Raw genomic sequence first — 20,741 nt, 5'->3', positions numbered from 1 at the left:
GCTTCCCAGTAGCCCGTGGCAACATCATCATAAGCAAAGCAATGTGAAAAAGTTAAACACGTTAAACTGGAAACATGTTGAGTTGATGGAGAACCTCAATGCAGGACAAACAGATTGCCAGTAGTGACAGTGTATAAATTTTACTTGAAAGCTACGTTATTTTCTAAATGTCAGTGTTGCTAAAACTCTTTGCATACAAATGACTGTTCTGCTCTCATCATAGAAATGTATCCTTTTCTTTTGGCTTGTATTTTGCTCTAGGAGTCCACAATAACTATATATTTTTTCAGTGTTGTTTTTCTTAGTACCTACCTTCACAAGCAAAACCAAATCAAATGTTCATTAGTTTAGATAAGATTTTTTTTCTGAAATACTTGAAGAATTTGATTTAAAAAATACAGGTAGAATTCTAATACAACTATTTTGCTAGGATTTCTGTGGAAATAATAATTAAAAGCACAGAAAAACCGGTGGGAAGGGGAAGTCATGGTTTTAGTATCTCCAAGCATGGAAACTCTACAACCTCTCAGTGCAATCTGTCTCAGTGTTTAATCAAACTCAAGGTGAAAAAATGTTTTCCTTACATCTGGTCAGAATTTCCCATGTACCACCCTGTATCTGTCTTATTCTACCCACAACTCACCTCCGAGAACAGTCTCAGAGCTCTTGTCTGCTCTACGTCCTCCCACTACCTGGTTACAGACAGAAGAAAGACCCTTCCTTGATCCTTCTCTTTTATAACTAAAACCCCTTGTTCCCTCAGTCTCTTCTCATAATACCATGTGCTCTCCAACCTTCCTGGCAGCCCTGCACTGAACTTGCTCCAGCATGCTAATGTCTTTCTTGTACTGGAGAGCCTCAAACTAGATACAGTACTGAAGATGTAGCCTCGTGAGTTCCAAACAGAAGGAGGAATCACTTGCCTGGATCTGCTGGCTGCACTTCTGCTACTGCAGCCCAGGATGCAGCCGGCCACTTTTGCTGCAGAACACACTGCTGACTCATTTTCAGCTTGTTGTTGAAAAGGTCCTACAGGTCTTCATCTCTAAAGCTGTTCTCTACCTAGAAAGCCCCGGCTGTGCTGTCACATGTGATTATTCCATTTTAGATGCAGGAATTTGCATTTGCTTTTGTTTATGAATTCCAACTTCATAAGGCTCCACTCAGCCCATTTCTCCAGCCTGTGCAGGTCTGGGCTTGTGGTAGTCTCACCTTTACTAGGCTACTGGATTTGTCAACCCCTAATATTAAATATCTATAAAGACTATTATATATACTTCTACAATAAGTAGCCTAAATTAGATCTAAGACCCACAGCTGTACAGGGAAACTTTATAACTGCAACTTTATTTACTTCACCAACTGAGTGGAAATTGTCTACCTATGTCACAGTGTATTTCATCTGTTTCTTCAGTGTTCTTGAAATGAAGGATCTTACAGGTTTATCAGTTAGACTTGCTGGACATTTTTTCAGGGAATTTGAAAAAATTGTATCCTGCCAAGTAAAACACCAGTTTCCCCAGTAATAAAGTGTGAATAACATGCATCTCCAGGAGAGAGAACTACTTTGAAAAAAACATATACAAAGCAGGTAAGCTTTCCATGCCATTCAGTAAATTAGATTATATTTTTGCTACCTGTAAAATACAGAAATTTTGGCATGTTACTTAGGACACTCATGCAGAAATACCACTCTTTTCAGGAGACTTTCAATAGCAAATGGCAAATCACTTCTACTAATTTCAGTGGGGGGCTGAAATTCAGTTGAGAAAAATGTTATTGCCTGACCAATTTACAAACTATATGTTCAAAGAAAAAGAGCAGGCTATGCTTGAGCTACATTGCTGAGTTCAAACAGTAAGGCTCCATCAAAAAATACATAAACAGACATCAATTGTTCACATAAAACTGTAATGAAGAATGTGAAACAGAAACTTATTTTGAAATTTTATGGGTTTACTAATAAGTACATACTTATTAGTAATAAAGTATCTTCAACGAAGTCCAAAGGACATTTGCTTGTGTAAAGACACAGATTCCATATATGTTACATGTATATGCATGCAACCTGATTTTTTGCTTGCTCAGTCTTTCCATTCTGTGGCACTATTTAGTTTTAATTCTTTCAAAAGAAAACACGAAAACATGTAGCTGAGTCTTCAAAGTGCCTCAGAGATTTTGTTTTCATCTCTGGAATAAAAAAAAACACTCTCACTTTCATCAGCCTGTTTTGGGGAACTACATGATGTCATCATGGGAAATTCAGAAATTGGAAATACATTAATATGTGTTTTAACTTATCAGAAGCTGAAGACCTCAAAAATATGCAGGCATCTAGTGACCCTTCATAGAAAAGGGAGTGACAGACTGATGGATCTGGCTCAGTAGGCATAAGCACTTCAGCCAGAGCCATGGAGTAGTATAGAACATGACGGCTCCTTATGCAATGTGTGATGAAATTCTAATAGTCAGCAGGCTGAGTAATGAACTGCTCAGAGTCTGCCAACAGGGAAACACCGTGGCATGGAAGCCTTCCCTCAGCTTTGCCCTACTTTATCAGAAGCCATTGATTCCCTCTTTGATTCACAGCCAAGAACCTTGCTCCTGAAGAGAAGGCACTCAAGTCCTTGTGGTACAATTCCTAGTGAATGTAGTTCCCTAAACGTCTAAAACATGACTAAGGATCAAGGATATCACAAAGCAAATTTACTTCAGATATTTTGATGGGGCCCAGCCATGACATAGGTAAGCACAGAAACGATGAACACTACTAAAGCTGCGGTGTTTCCTCGCATGCCCAAAACCAATTCTTAAAGGTCATCAAATGGTCCTGCAGAAGAACTGAGCATTTGTGTCCCTTCAGTTGAGCAAGATGTGTCACAATCAGAGCTTTGAACAGAGCAGTCAGTTCTGGTTAACCCAATCTCTTTTGAACAAACTAGTGTATCTACAGACAAGCTACAGTACAGAGATACCACTTTGTATCACAGAAACTACAAATGCCCGATTCCTTCCTGGCTACTTAGACCTCTATCTCACCAGGCTTGATCAATATGAGCTATGGAGTTATACCAGTAATTCCCATTATGGATCTAGGCTCATAATTCTGTGCAGTTGCATCATGCTATGCAAATTCACCTCACATTATTTTCTGGGTACTGATTTCTGTGACAACAAAAGGTTATACAGCAAGCCCTTAAGGACTGAAAATTGAGCCACGCAGAGCCTCATGGTACAGCTGGATAGACAACTCCTTATGGCCCAAGCATCAAATATATAAGATGAGCACAGAAAGGAAAACTGAAGCCAGAAGTAACAGCCCTTTAGCACGTTCCTAAAAATCCGGTTTCAAGGGCACAATCTTAAGACATATAGGAAGACTCCATGAAACTACTATCCCAAGGAGGTAAAGCTGAGATCAATTTTCCTGGTATCTCCACAGTTAAGAGCACTATAAGTACTTGTTATGTATATCTGCAGTTGTTAGACCAAGGTATGACAGAAAACACCACTGTAAGCTGTTTTAGCCTGACTAAAATTGCAAATACAGACAGCTGCTCCATGTACTAGCTTTAGACACCTGGGCACTAACAGGCATAAGTAACATATTAACAGGAAAAAAAAAACTTAGATATTTTGAGTGGATTATTTTAAAGCAAAAAAAAAAAAAAAAAACCACAACAAAACCTAAATGTCCCAATATTAAAATATGCTGATTACAATCAGTCCAGTTTGATTATTCCTTGATAAGGAAAAGCATCTGAATAATAAACTTAGGTGTCATCAGAGGACGGTGACATCACTGAAGGATGTATATTCACTTGTACTGGAGACTTACAGTAGGATTTCACTTTGAATAATGGCAGTATTTAAAATAAATTCAATTGATTTAAAGATTGTTTTAAAAAGCTCTTTACCAATAAAAGCTTATTAATAACAGCTCTAAGTTCTGATTTTAGTTTGCACTCTGCCAGAAAAGCATGCTTAAAACAATTAATTTATCATTCAGTAGCTGAATAAAATAAAGATTGCAAAATCTTCCGATTAGCCCATATCAATAAGAAGCTCACTTTTAAAGCATTTATTATTGGCCACAAAATTACTTCCTTTGTTTTAAAGCAGGTATGTCTAAAAAGTTTAGCTTCACAGGGGGTCATATCTATGAAAAAAAGCAGTTTTAAGGAAGCCTCTTCTGCCCCCACAGACTCCAAAAGACTTTAAGAAGTTAGATACTCTTCTTAACACGTATTATTCCACTACATGATTCTTTATCATATAAGTGTTTGTCTCACTATACTATGTCAAAGGAATGGTCTCAAACTGGGAAGTCAGCACACCAGCCAGACTGGTATTTGACTTCACTTAATATTGATCTTAGTTCTACCCCTTTCCATAATTTTTAAATATTTTTAACACTAACAGAAAAATAAAGCTCATTTAATAGGTATGGGAGAAACAATGCCCAAACACAAACAATATTAGATTATGATTAATTTTCTTTTTAAATCCCTTGCCAAGTCTAAGAACAGCTATCTAATTGTAAGCTTTCGATGTTATCTTCTGGACGACAGTATTTCATGTATTTTCAAAAATGTTTTTAATTGAAATGCTGGAAATCTTTAAATCTCACATGTAAAATATTTCTGGGACAAATTACATTTCAAACATTTGCATGAAATCTCCTCAGTGATTCTAGGTACTAGTTTATTCCACAGAGAGATTAGTACTCAAAATATTAAAATTCTCAAATAACTAAGGTCTCTTAAGAAAATGCTGAGGGACCTTGATACCATTGATGATTTAGAAGTATAACTTTACCAATAGGAAAGAAGTTCACCAGGAAAACACATCCTTCCAAATAAGAAATTTCCCAACCTCTGTATCACTGGCTGGAATAATCCTAAAATAACTGTATTATTCAAACATAGCTCAGAATTATTCAAACACAGTTCAAATAGCATTTTTGAAATGCAGTCATACCATACCTAAAATTCAAAGTGCTGGGGGAGTGCACTTGTGCAAGTACAGTACTGTACTGCCAGATATTACCTACTCTGTGCTTAAATAATTCTAAATAATACAGTTTCTCTAATGTTAATATAAGTCTAGTTGGTCGGGAAGATTATATAGAATACATTAAGATTTTACCTTATGTGTTTATTTATTAAAAATGTTTATATTTAAGTAAACTTCATGTCCAGCTTCTGATGAACTACTCAAGACTCTTCTGACTTCTGCCATATTAATTGAACTGTTACATTCAGTACCTTTGTTGCATCTTTGGCATTCTATTGAATAAATATTTCCTACTTATCATGGAAAACAATAATTTAATTGAAATGTAGTCAGAATTGCTGAAACTATGGAATAGTTTCTTCCAGTAGTAATAGATTTGGGTTTTTACTTCATTTTTTATTATTTAGTTTTTCTATTAGTATCACACAAAGCTTGGTAATAAGTTTGGTATATCACACTTAACCTTATGTATTCAAAAGGTATCACATATTTCCACTGATAAAAACAAAAGATATGTCTATGCAACATATTTTTGTCTACATCTTTGAGACTCAAGTACTATCATCTTTCATTTCTTAGGTTCATCAGAGAAAACAAAGAATCTAATATCAAGAAGCTCAGAACTACAAAATCTTTACTTTCACCAAACTGACCAAGAGATCAGCTTCCTTTTGTTACAATGTCTTAAATAATCTCGCCACCATCCAACCAGGGTACCAGTATAGTTTTTAAATTGAAGAAAGCCAATGTTAAAAAAAAAAAAGTGTGACTCATATCTTGATAATTACATTTTGGTATCACATCATCAGCTTTAAGTAATTATCTCTAAAGTTTTTAAGACCTTGATGATGAAATTATGATAAAACAGGTTCACAAAACTTATCAATACATCTCTGCAAATATGATCTAAAAGAGCTCTGGCAATAATTACAGCTGTATTGGTAGTAGAAACAAGAGTTTTGCTGTTAATCTATTCAGAGAACATCGAATCATTGAATTCCAAATGTGACTACTATTTTGCTGGAAAAACCAGATACCAACCTCATAAAATTAAGCCTCTTCTTGAAAACTGTATTTATAAAAAGCAGATCAAAATGCAAAGTTTCAAACTCTACTAACACCTCATGCTCCCTGGTGTAGAATTCTTTTACGAAGAGATGATCAACCTTGTTCTCAGTGCTAATTCATAACAGTGACAAAATTCATCACATTACAAAGAAATTAGCAATTAGTGTATTACCTAATGCTGCTCATGCTTCCAGTTTCTGATCCAAGCTTACATCTCTCCAGCTGGCTAGCTACAATCTGACGTTCAGCCTCAAGTTCTCGAGTCAGTCTCTCAAACTGCAGTTCCTGAAAAAATAAATTAAACCATTTGTTTTGACTTCTCTTGAGATTAAGAAGGAATTTCGGTACATAAAATTGTGATATTTGCAAGAACTGTTAAAATGGTATCTTACAGGAAAGTTTTTCTTTATATCTTTTTAAACACATTCACAGTTCAAATACTTGTGGTAACGCCTACTTGTTCCTTCATTCACTCTAATGATATATGTGATAGAATGAGCCACTTAATCAGGAATGGGATTTCCAAATACACTAAACAATTTAGGCCTACATCAAAACCGTTCATAGTTTGTGTAGGCCTCCTCATAGTATACAATACGAATGTGTTCTTAGCAAGCTGATGAGAACAATTTGTGTCACTCAAAATAAGACACAAAGTTCAACAGATGATCATGTGGTGACAAAAGCTTTTGTACTCAAAAGGACAACCATCATAGTAACACAGCAGTAAAATATACTAAATTGTTATGTATATATACATAAACAGTTATGGACTGAACACACAAATGTCTATATTTAATGATGCACATATGGACAACAGCTGTATTAAAAATCCTACCACTAATTGAATGTATTTTCTTTTATTCTGCCAAGGAAGCCAAATCAGTCCCACCAGCTAAGATTTATCCACAGAGCTTATAAACATACTTCTAAATAGTTTTTGGTTTTATACTCAAAAAGATTTTTTTTTTAATTGAAAGAAGAAAAAAAAAAAAAAAGAGAAGCAAAACCAATACAAGTATTCTCACTATTCCTTAAAGATCTACATTTCCGACATATGGTAGCAATAGTTTTATGAAATACAAAATGAAACACAGGGAATTATGTATGTTGTAAATTTGCCAGTTGTTGCTGCCCTTTCATTTTGGTCATAGTTACATTAAGTCATTTTCACAGGTAAATAGGAATAGCTCTCTTGCCCCTTCTTGCGTTTGTTGAAGGCTGAAGTAGAAATATCTTGAGAATTCAGTTGTTAAATTACTTCTGTGTCCACATAAATGCAATTATCTCTTTCCTCCTCTTTTACTTTTAAAAAAGGTCTCCCCATAAGGCAGAGAGGTATGGGAAAGAGTACCTTGAATAACTCCACAGCAACGTCTTGCCTAGCGGAAAAGCAGCACTGGAAATTACTTGGGTCATGACTTAAATCCACCAAGTGCTACTGAAGAACTTTGTTTTTGAGAGAAAGGAAGAAATGGTAGGGGTAGAGAGAAGGATTCAAGCTTTCATCCTATCTGATACCCAAGACCTCTGACCAAGAAGCTAAGGGTAAATAGAGGCATTAAACTTTTCACACCTCTGAAAGGAGACAAACCATAACTGAAATGGAAGGAGGAAAGGGCTGGTGATCGTTCTGCCTAATTCAGCTGGATCACTCCTCTTTGTTTCCCTTGTTATTGGCTGGAGTAACTTCTGTCCTGCACTACAAGCTACCTTGCATTACAGGTTACCTACAGCACAAAACAGCCAGTGTGCTCTTAAAAGGCTGCTGACTATTTGACAAAGTCCTTAATTCTGTTCATCATACCAAGCAAGACTATCTAGAGTACGAGAATACCATAAAGAGTCAGACTGCTGTAAAGAACAAAACATCACTGCTCATTGAATGATAATAGGGCATTAGTAATCATAGTTAATAATATTCTCTGCACATTTTTGTAGTACTCAGAAATGTCTTTTTTATTGTTGTTTGTAGATAGGACTATTAAACATCACCTAATAATTATCATCTATTTCAGATATGCCTACTTCACGGACAGGATTTGTCTCTTGCCTTGTAGAATCAATTGTCTGCGAAGTTGAACAGACTGTTGATCAACTTTCCAAGAGCTATTATACAAATCTTGTCCTTGCTTGCAGAAAATAATACCAATATTACTAAAGTTTTGAACACCATGAAATTGAAGTGCCATAGTATTTGCTATGCTACCGTGCTTACATCAAAACATGTAAGCACTGAGAAAATGGGATAGCATAGAATACAAAACAAAATCAAGCAGATCATTAAGTTTACTTTCAAAATAAAAGCATAAGCTTTAACAACTATTCTGTTCCACTACATTACTCGATTATATCATGACAATGATATCAACGCACATTTTGATGTTTGGTACATTTTCATCCAGCCAGCTTCACTTCTCACCATCCCAGGTGAGGCAGGCCAGATGTGCCCTTTGCCACGGCCTAGCAGAGGGCACTTCTTTTACCTGCCTAGTTGAGAAGATGGAGCTATCCTCACGACGTTACTAAGAGAATGTAAGAATCAAGGACTCGGGAGCTAATGCTCCTGACTGCCCAGGCTGTCATTTGCCTTTTCACAGACAGACAAGTGTAGCTCATTGTGTCCTTTTACTCTAGGTGTGCAAATAACCCCTCTCCAGCTCCCTTTTGCCTATGCTATCCCAAGTCAACTAAATATAGAAATGCCCTTAAACCTAAGTAAATACTATTCTGCCTCTTTGTCTGCATTGTGTATCTTCTCATATATTTTCTATGCTTCATATTCCTTCAGTTAATCACTCTGGTTGACTACTTTCCAGACACTTCTCCCTTTTCCCAACTAACAACCTTATGTCATGATTACTTTGCCTACAGAACATTTTTTGCTCATGATTCTAGTCTCCAAAAGACACTTTACTCTTGAGACTGTCACTTATCATTCTTTCCTACTTATTCCTTTCTGTTCTCTTCTGCATTGCATCTTTCATTTCCTAGCATACTTTGTGACTCATCTTCCACTAATGTCTTTCAGTCCTACTATACAAATTGCTACCCTAGCAAATGCCCTAAAATGATCAGTTTAAGCTGCCTCTCTCTCTCTTTCCCTAATTAGTCCCTTATTGAGGGAACTCTGCTCTTCTTAAGATGTACAAATTAATGATTTCTGGTTTCACTGTGAATACTTAAGTCCTGCCCTGCAGAGACGACTGGAAAAGGACAGTTGTGTGTATGTTCCTCCTCAAGCAAGAAGCAGAGATGTGCTGGATCACTTAAGAGAAAAATAATCTTGGGCTTCTAACGCATGAAAATGGCTAGAATAGGTCAACAGTTAACTACATTATGAGTTTGATTTAATTGCTATTTCTTACTCAGTTGTCTTCTGCAGGTGCCATCAGAAGTTAGGGAAGGAAGGGAGGAGATGAAAGGTAGGGAGGTGGGATATGTGAAGGGGCAAAGCCAAACAATTATTACCTCAGAATTATCCTCTACATTAAATTTAAGAAACAATGGTGTTAGGTATTCCCTCATGTGTTAACAAAGGTGCAGGCCCACAGGGCTACCTTTAGAATGAAAGAAGAATTCATCTAAGAGTCAGGACAGTCTGCTACCCTCCTGGATCAAGAATCCCTGGTAGAAAACAAACTAATAATTTTCCTTCTCTTTGTTCAGGAAGCAGTGAGAATTACTAATATTTGAATAAATCCATATGTTTAGATTTCAAGCAGCTGCCACAGAGCAAGACAGAAACTAGAAATAGTATTTCCTTACATTTTATAAAAATAACCACTGAACCTGATTCCGTCATTTGTCTTATTTGTTCTGTTTACCAGTTCATTTTCACCAGTTCATGCCATGTTGTGTTATCTTCACAACCGTCTATTATTTATCTGAATCAAGCTAATCAGAATATCAAAACTAAAATCAAATTCCTATCCACTGATTATGCAAATGTATTGTTGAGACAATTTCAGAATGAAGAACTGCAACATCAAAATTAATTTAAGTAATGACACATCAAGTGCAGCTTCATGAACTGTCCTACAAAGGGCAATGATGCTAGACCCAAGTGCACATCCAAAGGCACTGGGAAGTGAAAAGCCCAGTCTGGCAATCCTTAGCACTTAACACCATAAAGGGTATGGGATTGGGAAGCCAACAGGAAGATTAGAGAGACAAGAGCAATCCAGAGAAATCACTCAGGAGAACAGCTTGCAAAGGGAGCAACCTCATGATAAAGACAATTTATCAAATTGTTTTGAAAATTTATCTTTAAAAGTGGTATTTGTCCACTAACATGAGGTCTTTTAGTAAAAAATATTCATTATTCCATGGATGGAAATTGGACATTTTGGGTTTTTTTTTCAGTTTGGGTTTTATCTACCCTCTGCAGCCACCAAAACTTCAAGCATTAAATTAGACCTGAGTCAAGTCATATGTTTCGCAGTGGTCCAGAAACTGAATACGCCTGATAGAGATCTTCACAGCCTTCAGACAGGTTAAGAACTCCTGATTTCAGAGCACACCAAGAGGGTATTTGGTTATTTTCATGTTTTGTATCTGCTCGGTGGTTTGTATTGACCCATTTGAATGTTGGGAGAGGTAAAACAGCTCAAAAGAAATTTGGCTGATACTCAGAGCTGATCTCACTTTACTCTGTTCTTTACAATCTTAAAGTAATCCCTCAGTCCTTTCCCAGAGAGACATGTGTTGATGCTAAGCAAAAGACACAGCAAAATCAGTAGACAGCAAAAAGCAGCTGATAAAAAAAAAAAAAAAGTAAAAAAAAAAAAAATAAATAAATTTAGTCTGAATAGCCTTGTGGATTTATTGAATTCCCAAGAATCTTAAGGTCATAACATTAAAGAGGAAAAACGTATAGCTTTTGACTGTAAATATGCTATACAAAACAAATTGGTGCACTGATGATCATTTGAATCGTCAAGTACAGACAAATAACAGCACTGAGGTAAGTCTGGGAATCCCTGGTGAGATGAATAGAGAAAGCCTGATTACAGCTACACAAATAAATAAATCATCTCCTGGATTGAAATCTTTCATAGGAGTATCTCAGAAACCACAGAACTTCCTGAAATACACAGGCTGTAGAATGTACAATATTGGCTCTATCTTGTTGTAACCTATTATATGAGAAAAACGGCACCTCAATGTCACAAGTAGTATGTGTATATTGCTAAGCAGATCCTATGGTATCATGCGAAATTCCATATACTGCACATCTATAAACTCCAAGTAAATGTCATTATTTAGGGTGGTGTTCACAACAAACTATTGTTAATCTGTTGTACCAGACACACATGAGCAGTTAAAATTGGGGCACACACTTCCTGAAGAAAAAAGCAAAATCTATGGTAGTTTAATTTGGCAGAAATCTAGGGACAGGTTTGGACACAAACCAGACCTGATAGACCATCCTGTAAGTAGAAGGAAAACAGAATGTCCGTTTCAAACAGGATGAAAACATCATAGCAATGCTCCTATCCATCTGACATTGAATATTGTTCAGAAGCTTCAAAACTGGGCTTTAGAATGTAACATTTGCTTCTTCCAGCTCCTCTACTTTCTTTGTTGGACTGTGTTTTCAGTTGTATTGTTCTTATCCTTTTTCACTGGATTGTTTCACTCTTCCCTTTCACTGAATAACATGGGGGTGAGAGAAAGAGCTCACAACAAGGTAATAATCAGATAAGCACAGAGACTGCAACTTCAGAAAGTCAGCAGTGGGTACGTTGTTGCAAAATCTTAATGAAGGCAAAAAAACCCCCTTAAGTCTGAAAAAAAACAGACTTAATAGCCACAATTTTGCCTACATGCAACGGCAAGTTTGCAGCTAACATCAGCCTGAAGGAATCAATTCATACATTGGAGGGCAGGACTACCATTCAGAGGAACCTTGACAAGTTGAAGGAACATGCCAAGATAGTGTCATGAAGTTCAAGAAAGAAAAATGATAAATCCTGCATGGAGGATGGAGTCCCACACAACAACACAGCACCTCCACAGAAAGGACCCGCGGTCTGGTGAATGATGATTACCTGTGACTCCGCAGTGCATTCCTGTGGTGATGACGCCCAACCACTTATTTCACTGCACAAGCAAGAGAGCTTCTAGCAGAACAAGGAAGTAATTATTCCCTTTTATTTGGTACTCTTGAAGCTGCATTTTGAGTACAGTGCCTGGTTTTGGACCGCCAGGGCAAGAGACATGACAAGATTTTGAAGCAAGGCCACCAGAGGCCCACAAAGATGGTGAGGAGATTGATGCACACACATTATACAGGAAGAAGCTGAAGGTATTTGATTTGTTTATGGTGGAGATGAGAAGGACTAGGGAGGATCTAATTGCAGCCTTTTTGATGGGGAATTATAGTGAAGGCATCACCAGGCTCTTGGCAGAGGTATAGAGCAAAGAGACAAAGGCAAGAAGTCACAAGTTGCAATGAGGTAAATTCTGACTGGATATAAGGAAAAAACCCACAAACAAACAACAACAACAACAAAACCACCCATGTCCCAAAAGCAAACACAGCAAGGGTGGTTAAACACTGAAACAGGCTGCCCAGGTAGGCTGTAGAATCTCCATTCTTCAAGATTTTGAAAGTCAACTTACATCTGATCTAACAACAGAGCTAGACCTGCTTGGAGTAGACCTCCAGAGGTTTCTTAATCTAGTTTTTCCATGGTCCTAGAACTGACGAACTCTGGAAATTTTTCCAAGTCTTACGGTAACCTGCATTATGGATTAGAGATCAGAGGCTATCAAACTCTCTTGACGATCATCACGGTTACATGAAGACACATTTGACTTGATGTAAGCGCTAATATTTTATCAGCCGGAACCTGTGTTTCTCTAGCTTACTCCCTCACCTGATCTGAGGGTTTTAGCAAACCCATGCTTCTTTATGTGAGATTAGCATGGCATCTGGGCTACTATGCATATGGGTTATTTACAAGGTAAAGAACTAGTCTGGTTGATTACAATGTTTAAAAATAAATTATTCTGTCTTTTTCATGTAAGATTACTTGAAAGAAGTCCCTTTCATGCCTTTAACAATTTTTATAGAAATCAGACCCTATTTTTTTTTCTATTTTTAGTACCCTGATACAAATGAGGTCACAATTGCATTCAGTTGCATGTTTCAGCTCTCCAGGCACAATGCCCTGTTCCTCTGTGAGTTACAGACAAGCCTTGCTCTCTGAAGGCACACTGCCCAATTGCCTGGACTTCTGTTCCTAGGGAAATTGTATTATTTCTTCTCCAGCACAATCACCAAAGTTATTTAAATTATCTCCATTTTTCTGTTACAAATTGCCTGGTCCTTTTTTATCCCATTTTTTCTTCTCGCTGTTTTGTATTCAGCTTTAGTCTTTTAGCTCATTCCTTTCTTTTTTTTCTTCTCACTAGTTTTTGCATCCCTTGCCAACACGCCTAATGGTTTATCACCCACCATGATCACTGTGCTATTCCTCCCATGCAAACTATTTCAGTCCCCTAAGTAATAAAGCGTAAGTAAAAGCCTTGGAGTGTTAAGACAGGATCCGAATTACTAAGAATCTTCTAAATCTCATACTTCTGTTTCTCCATCTTCTGCAGAAGGAATTTAAGGAGGATGTAAGATAAATTGACTTCCTAACTCGCTCGCTTTGACTTGCTTGAAGGATTACTGTTATTAATTGTAAACCTCAATGTAGGAGCAAAACAAAACCTCAGAGATGGTGGATCTTCTCAAAGGAGAGTGAGAAAAACAGAGCGGGAGTTTAGTAACAGACCCTGACTCTTCAGTGTTACACTGGACCAAGCTTCTAATTCTCATTTTGTCCAGGCAGAAAGATTTCTCTCAGTTGTCCCAGCACAAAGATTTACTACATCTAAGTGGAAAGGAAAAGGGTAATTCCATTTACATTAGCAGGTTTTGGAGGCTGACTTTGCATGTTTGGCAAATCTAATATAACAGACAGAACTGTGCCTTTTACCTTGATTTTCCAATATATATCTGTAGGATAGTTTTATTCTGAGAACAGCAATACAGTCCTTTTGCAGCTGGAAAATGCTCTATTACTATGTAAAAAATATTTGCATGGTTTAAAGACGTGAAAAGCCAAGAAAGTGAGACAAAATGTTTTCAAAAAGTGAAACTTCTAAAAATATTGTAGACATCAAAGCACTAAGAAAACATTTTTCTCATTCTGACAACACACTCGGTTCCCAGTCTCCCTTTCTCCTCTGATCTGATCTGTGGTCTGATGGGCATTATGCCAAGATGCTACCAATAGCTACAGAAGTGACAGAATACACACCAACATATGTGCACACCAGTAACACACAACACTTTTTGTGCAGTCTATCTACATGCTTAGAGATCTAAAGTCTTCTCCAGCGTTTTATTCACAGGGTTCTCCAGTTCCCTATTTATACATCTTTAAACTAGTTCTCCCTTCCAGAGTTTTCAAGATGCACGTCATCCTAGGCATTGCATAAAGATGGAGAGCCAGCATTACAAATCATTGGCTTTACACTAGTTCAGAATGGTCTAATGGATTACAGACATCTACTTCCTTCTTCTTCTGCTTCCATTGGAGAAATTAACTCTGGTGAACAATTTTCTCTTTTGATTTTCCTTGCTTCGTAAGACAGACTGACTTCTCAATCCATACGTAGACTGTCAGTGCAGCACATCCAAGAATAGACTCCATAATTTACAATTATCCTTGAATCTCTGAATTAATTGGGATATTAGATCTGAATATTTCCATGAGTATCTATTAAAGAGCTAGTCATTAGCATGATAGTAAAGGATTCAAAAGTTATCTAACAAAACAAATTGGGCTTATTTTTCTTAGGGTAACCTACTGCATGCAAATCAATACCTATAGGATTTTGGGTCTTCTTGTCTTACAGCTAACAACACAGAAGCTTGATCTTTTGCATACTTGCAAGACTCAGTTTGCTATACTAACTGAATGTGGATGCCCTTTCAAATAAATAGAGGATTACAACAATACTGTAAGGAACAAACATAGAAATGTTTCTAAACAAAAAAAGGGTAGCAGACACTACATGATTAGTCAAATAATTCACTTATTTGCAGTAATATTGTTACAGAAAAAAACAAAGAACAAAAAACAAAAGCCAAGTTTTCAAATGGCTAAAAAAATTTGAACTCAGGAACTGCAAACCCTCGAGATTAGCACATTTTCTCTCACAGATGATTCTGTGGCAGTAGCAGTTAACTTTAATAGCCCAAACTGTGCTTTTGAATCTTTACTCTTTTATTACACCTTTTATTACAAAGAAGACAACTAGTAAAATAATTAGGCAATTCATTCCTTTTCTGGCTACCCTGCAGAAATACCAGATTAATGAAATTCCCAACAGATTCTTATTGTTCCTTATGAAAGAGAAAAGCAATTAGTAATGAAAATGTTATTTTTAAGAAGTATCATTATGATCTTACTATCCTAATTTCTAGCTCATCTTTTGAACAAAGTAAAAAGGTTTTTATAATGAAATTACAGTCTAAAAATTACCTGTTTGAAAACAAATAGGTGAGGAACATGCAGTTCAGGATAACATTTTTAGTACAGTCAAAGATAGGGAAACAGCTTAGAACTAATTCAAATTAACAATCTCATTGAATAAAAAGAACTTGCACGGGTTGACACAGTATGGAGTCGGCAGTACTCACTGTCCATCAGGACCAAGACATATTTTGAAAGAAGGGTACAAAATGCTATAGTCTGGGGAGTCTTCAATTACCCCTGCAGTTTGTACAGTCCAAAAAAACGTGACAGGAAAACATGGCACAGACTGAATTTTGGACACTATCATAGGCAGCTGCTTCAGATGCCCACAAGAAAAGATGCAATTCTTGACTTGGTCTCAGGTAATGCACAAAAGCTGGTTTGACATCTTGCAGCTGAGAAGCCACTCTGATTATTCTGTGCTCAGATCCAACATCCTTATAGAAGTCAGAAAACCTGCGAGTTATAAACTACATAAAAAGAGAAAATATGTAATAAAAAATCACAAAGTTTGTTTCAAGCTAAGTGTCAACTCCTCCTAGGCAGTATGGAAACTACTTGATGCCCCATATTGGAAGCACAGAGCCAATGCAGTGTATCAAGCAAAGCCTAAGACATACCAAAAAGAAGTTAGCACAGTTGAGCAGGAGGGCAAAGGAAGCCATTGGAAACAAAAATGTTCTTTCTGAAAGCTGAAATCATCTTCAAATGAAGAAATTCAAAGACCATAAATGCTGACAGGTTAAATATAAAAACACAAGACAGCACAATATGGTTCTAAGGGACGAACAGTCGAAGTTACCAAAGCAAACAAAAAAAAAAATCTTTCTTCAAATGCATCAGGAGCAAGAAGCTGCCTGGAGAGTCTACAGAGCCCCTGGGTGATCAGGATATAAAAAGGTTCATTGAAGAGAAACTAAATGAATCCTTTAGAACAGTTTTTTACTATTTCACAGGAAAATCCCATGCTAAGAACTCACTGAGCTAGTCTTATCACAGAATCTGCCTGAAATTGAAGTGACTGTAGAACAGGTCATGAAACAAACTGACAGAATAAACAGTAACAAATTGGAAGATCATACAGTATTCACTCAAGAGTTCTGCAGGGACTAAAAAATACATAGCTTAAAACAGATGTAATACCCGAGAACCGAAAGAAATTGAATGCAATGCCAGTTCCCAAGGAGATCTGTAAGACTACAGAGCAGGAAGCCAGACAGTCATATCAGGCAAATTAGTTGAGCCTACAACATGAATGCAATTAGTGCACACCAACATAAACATAAACTAGTTATCCAGAAGGTTTCTGTATGGATAAGTACTTTCTTAAATAGGAGGTCAAGACTAGAAATAAGTGGTAACTTCTTACAGCTGAAGGTGTCCACCAGTGACTTGTGTCTTGTGTTCCACAGAGTTCAATACATAAACAAACTACTCGAAACAAGGAGTGAACAACAGCGTGCCCACATCTGGCAACAACACAAAATTATGCAGAACAGTAATGCTGAAAGGCAACAACAGAGAATTTCAGAAGGATGTTTTCACAGCCTGAAAAAGCATACAAAGTGGGAGACGAAATTCCATGCAGATAAACAGAATGTGACCCTCATGGAGCCAAATCGATCCTAACTTCACATGCCCTTCAACAGCCTGCCAGTGCTTCCACTGAGTTGCATACTTTTTCCCAGAAACATAAGGGTGACTGGTCTGTAGTTTCATGGATCTACCTTTCTGCCCTTTTTGTAGATGTCTGTATATTGCTCTCTTCCAGATATATGGAATTGCCCCTTACTTCCATGACCCTTCAAAGATGTTAAGTAGTAGTTTTGTAATGATACCAGACAACTCTCAGCACCTTCAGCCACATCCTATCAGGTCACACAGGAGTTGTACTTGTCCAATTTGTACAGATGGTCCCTCACTTGATCCTCTTCTATCAGTAGTTTGCTATTTGTTTCATCATCGCTGCTTGACATACAAGTTTTGGGGCCCAACGTTACCTGGAAGACAGGCTGAGTGCCTCAGTCTTCCCTGCCCCATTTTTTTGAAGATGCTGGCCCTATTCAGCAATGGGCTTACATCTTTCTTGTACTTTTGCTTCCTGCTAACATACCTGCAGAAACTTTTATGTTATTCCTGCTATCTCTTGCTAGTTGGAGCTCCAGCTGAACTTTCGCCTTCCTAATTGCATCTCCGCACACTGAAGCAGTATCTCTATATTCCTCTTTGGGAGTTTACACCCTTCTGCAATGCTCTAGTGCACCTCTCCTCATTTGAGCTCTCTTAGTAGCTCAGTGTTTTTCCAAATGATTTCTTTTTATGTCTTTCCAATGACACCGTAACTGCGACTGCACAAAAAACTTCACTATTTCTGTTTTCTTCCCCAGAGCGCAAGGGCTGGTGCACAGGCATTTGAGATGATGAGCCACTGCTCCTTGTCTCTCAGGGGAGGGTGGTAGCTGGTAGCCTCACCTACAGCTCTGCTCCACACATGCTTTCACCTTGCCCCCTCCAGCCTTAATTGTCTTCATCCTGATAAAACCTCATTTAAAGTCCAATTCGCCAGTCTATTGGTAAAGGCTTCCTTGTACTTCTTTAAAAAGTGGATCCCTTAACTCTGAAGATCACAGTCCCTTGATCATGTAGAAGGACTGTCAATGACACCAGCTACACAGCCAGGTGTTGACCTAGACAATGTGCCTGTTTCTGTCTGCACCCTTCCCTGGCAATACTAAGGAGAAAACAACCTGAGCTCCTGTTTCCTTTACTTTAACCCCAAAGACTCTTCAGTCCTGGTTATTTTTTTCCAATCACACTTTGCAGTATCATTGGATGCAGTCCACATGGAAGAGTAGCAAGTCCTTGGAACCGATGAGTCTTGGCTGTGTACCTATGAAGAATTTCAGCTGTATTTTGACTCCAGGAAAGCAGCGAACTTTACATGACTGTGTCAGGTCAGCAGATGCATACCCTCAGTTTGCCACCAAAGAAGTCTCTGCTGTTAACCCTCAGTACTTTTTTTTTCCCTGACAGTTGAGACCTCTTGATCTGTTGGCCTGGTTGTTTCTTCCAAGGTAATGTGTTGATTCTTCCAGTCTGCTCTCAGGAGTCCATAACTGTTCTTCAGTTGAATGTTTCCAGATAAGGGAAGAGCTGCTGTCTTACTGCCACAGGTCACAAGCTTCCAGGGTGCCTTGTTCTGTGCACTGCTATTCCTTCCCTGTTTAAGCTTGCCTCTGGTCTTCCCTTGTCTGTACACCAAGGCCTTGGCCCTCGCCCCTGCAGCACTGCCGCTTGACATCCTATTAGTTTCCTGCTCACTCCACCTGCTGCAGCACAACCTGCGGAGCTCTGCCTGCAGGTCCTATGCCTGCCAGCTTTGGCAGTCCCCATCCTGCCCACCCCAGCCAGGAGTACCAGGCCCTCCCCACTGTCCCTCAACCAAATGGCCACATCCCCCCACAGGAGCTCTGGCTGGTCAATGTTTCTGCATCCCAGGAACAGCCTTATGTGCTGCCACAGGAATGTTGTGTCACTACCATTTGATCACCAGCTTTCTTACCAAGACACGAACACCAACAGTCTTATGCCACTGAATAAATTCGCAGTATGCTAGCATCTTGAAAATCGTGTGAAGTCCAGCTCTTCCCATGTCTGAAATGATGTAGCAGAAGTGGAGAGAGAGAAAAAAGGGCTATGAAGATAATTACAGGTATGAAACGGATTCTGTAGAAGGAACAATAAAATCAGGAATCTTCAGTTTGGAAAGGAGAGAGCTTAAGGAGGACATTGCAGAGATCTACAAAATCCCGCATGGCATATTCGCTGGCTCTTCCAATACGAGAAGTCAGAACATATCAAATGAAGCAAATAAGAGCCAGACTTGAAAACAGATGAAAAAAGATGGCTCTTTATGTAAAAGGCATGCTTCTGATGGTTACTAAGCACTTAACTTCAATGGGTTATAGAAATCTGAAAACAGGTGGCTTTTGAGTATTAGGAGACAGTATCATTTACGCTTGCCCTGTTCTTACTCCTCCTTCAGCATATACTTATAGTCACTGGTGAAGGCAAGTTGTCCAACTTCCAAGTTCTCTTTAATGAAACATACATTTATGGCCACAAACCAGAAAAACAGAAACCAGAAAACACAATTAATCAGTTTGTTGGTGGGTTTTTTTCTGTTTGTTTGTGTGGGGGTTCTTTTGTGGATTTTTTTTGGTGGGTTTTTTTATTTATTTATTATTTAAAACCAGATTTTCATCCATAAAACATCCAGTTTGGGAATCTGGGCTATTCTTCCAATAAAACACAAAACAGTCTTGCTATTGAATCCTCAAACAAACAAACAAAAAGTCTCCCTGATTTCCACTACTCATTCTAAGTAAAACAGTGAATGGAACAAAAGAATTAAACGTACTGGACTAGATACATGGTTATGGCTCTGGGAGATCAAACACATAATCAACACTTGTTGCACTCCAAAATTACAAAGCCTCACTAAAATAATCATGTTGCTTCTGCAATTACAGGACCGATTTCAGTTCAAAGACTAGTCGTCACTAAAATGCTGTTCAGGAAACTGTCAATAAATTAAAATGGACAGAAGCATCTCTACAGGGATGTTCCTTACAGGAGAGATAGTGGAGTTACTGCTGTGATACAATTATACAATAAAAGCACCATAGGATTCATTGTTACTGTCATTGAATCAGGGGAATGACAAAAAGAGAAAGGGAGGGAGTGAGTGAAAATAATAAATTAATCAACTTGTTCTGTAACTGTAATCAGGATATCTCATTGACATTACTGTGGAAGTCATCTGAAATTCAAGCCTTTACTACAGCAAAACACTGCGGCCAAAACTGTATCTATCCCCATGTGATAAATGCAGGAACCTTCTATTAGTGTTAATAACTCCAACGATTTTGTCCAAGATGTGCATTTGTATGTGCCTGGTCACTAAAGTCCCCAACCCCCAGTGCAGAACAAGCAGGTAGGAGTTGCAACTCCCTTTTCAGAACAGATCAGTTCATTATATCACAGTATTGAAAAGGAAATGCAAAGTAAATAAAAACAAGCCAGCACATACTGAATTTTAAATTTAGTCCTTTCAGC

General features: G+C 37.9%; 1 protein-coding gene across 9 annotated transcripts in view; it reads right to left on the bottom strand.

Annotated features, from left to right (window-relative positions):
• The window catches only part of CTNND2 (catenin delta 2), a 680,248-nt gene that overhangs the window by 416,528 nt on the left and 242,979 nt on the right, over window positions 1–20,741 (bottom strand). For all 9 annotated transcript variants that reach the window (XM_040587098.1, XM_040587100.1, XM_040587099.1 and 6 more), the window contains one exon: window positions 6,257–6,369. In XM_040587098.1, coding sequence (XP_040443032.1) covers window positions 6,257–6,369 — 113 coding nt within the window. The remainder of the gene's footprint in view (window positions 1–6,256; window positions 6,370–20,741) is intronic.

This window comes from Falco naumanni, chromosome 3 (genome assembly GCF_017639655.2).
Source record: "Falco naumanni isolate bFalNau1 chromosome 3, bFalNau1.pat, whole genome shotgun sequence".
Lineage (NCBI taxonomy): Eukaryota > Metazoa > Chordata > Aves > Falconiformes > Falconidae > Falco > Falco naumanni.
Note: the sequence above shows the minus strand (reverse complement) of the source record. Positions and strands in the feature narration are given on the sequence as shown.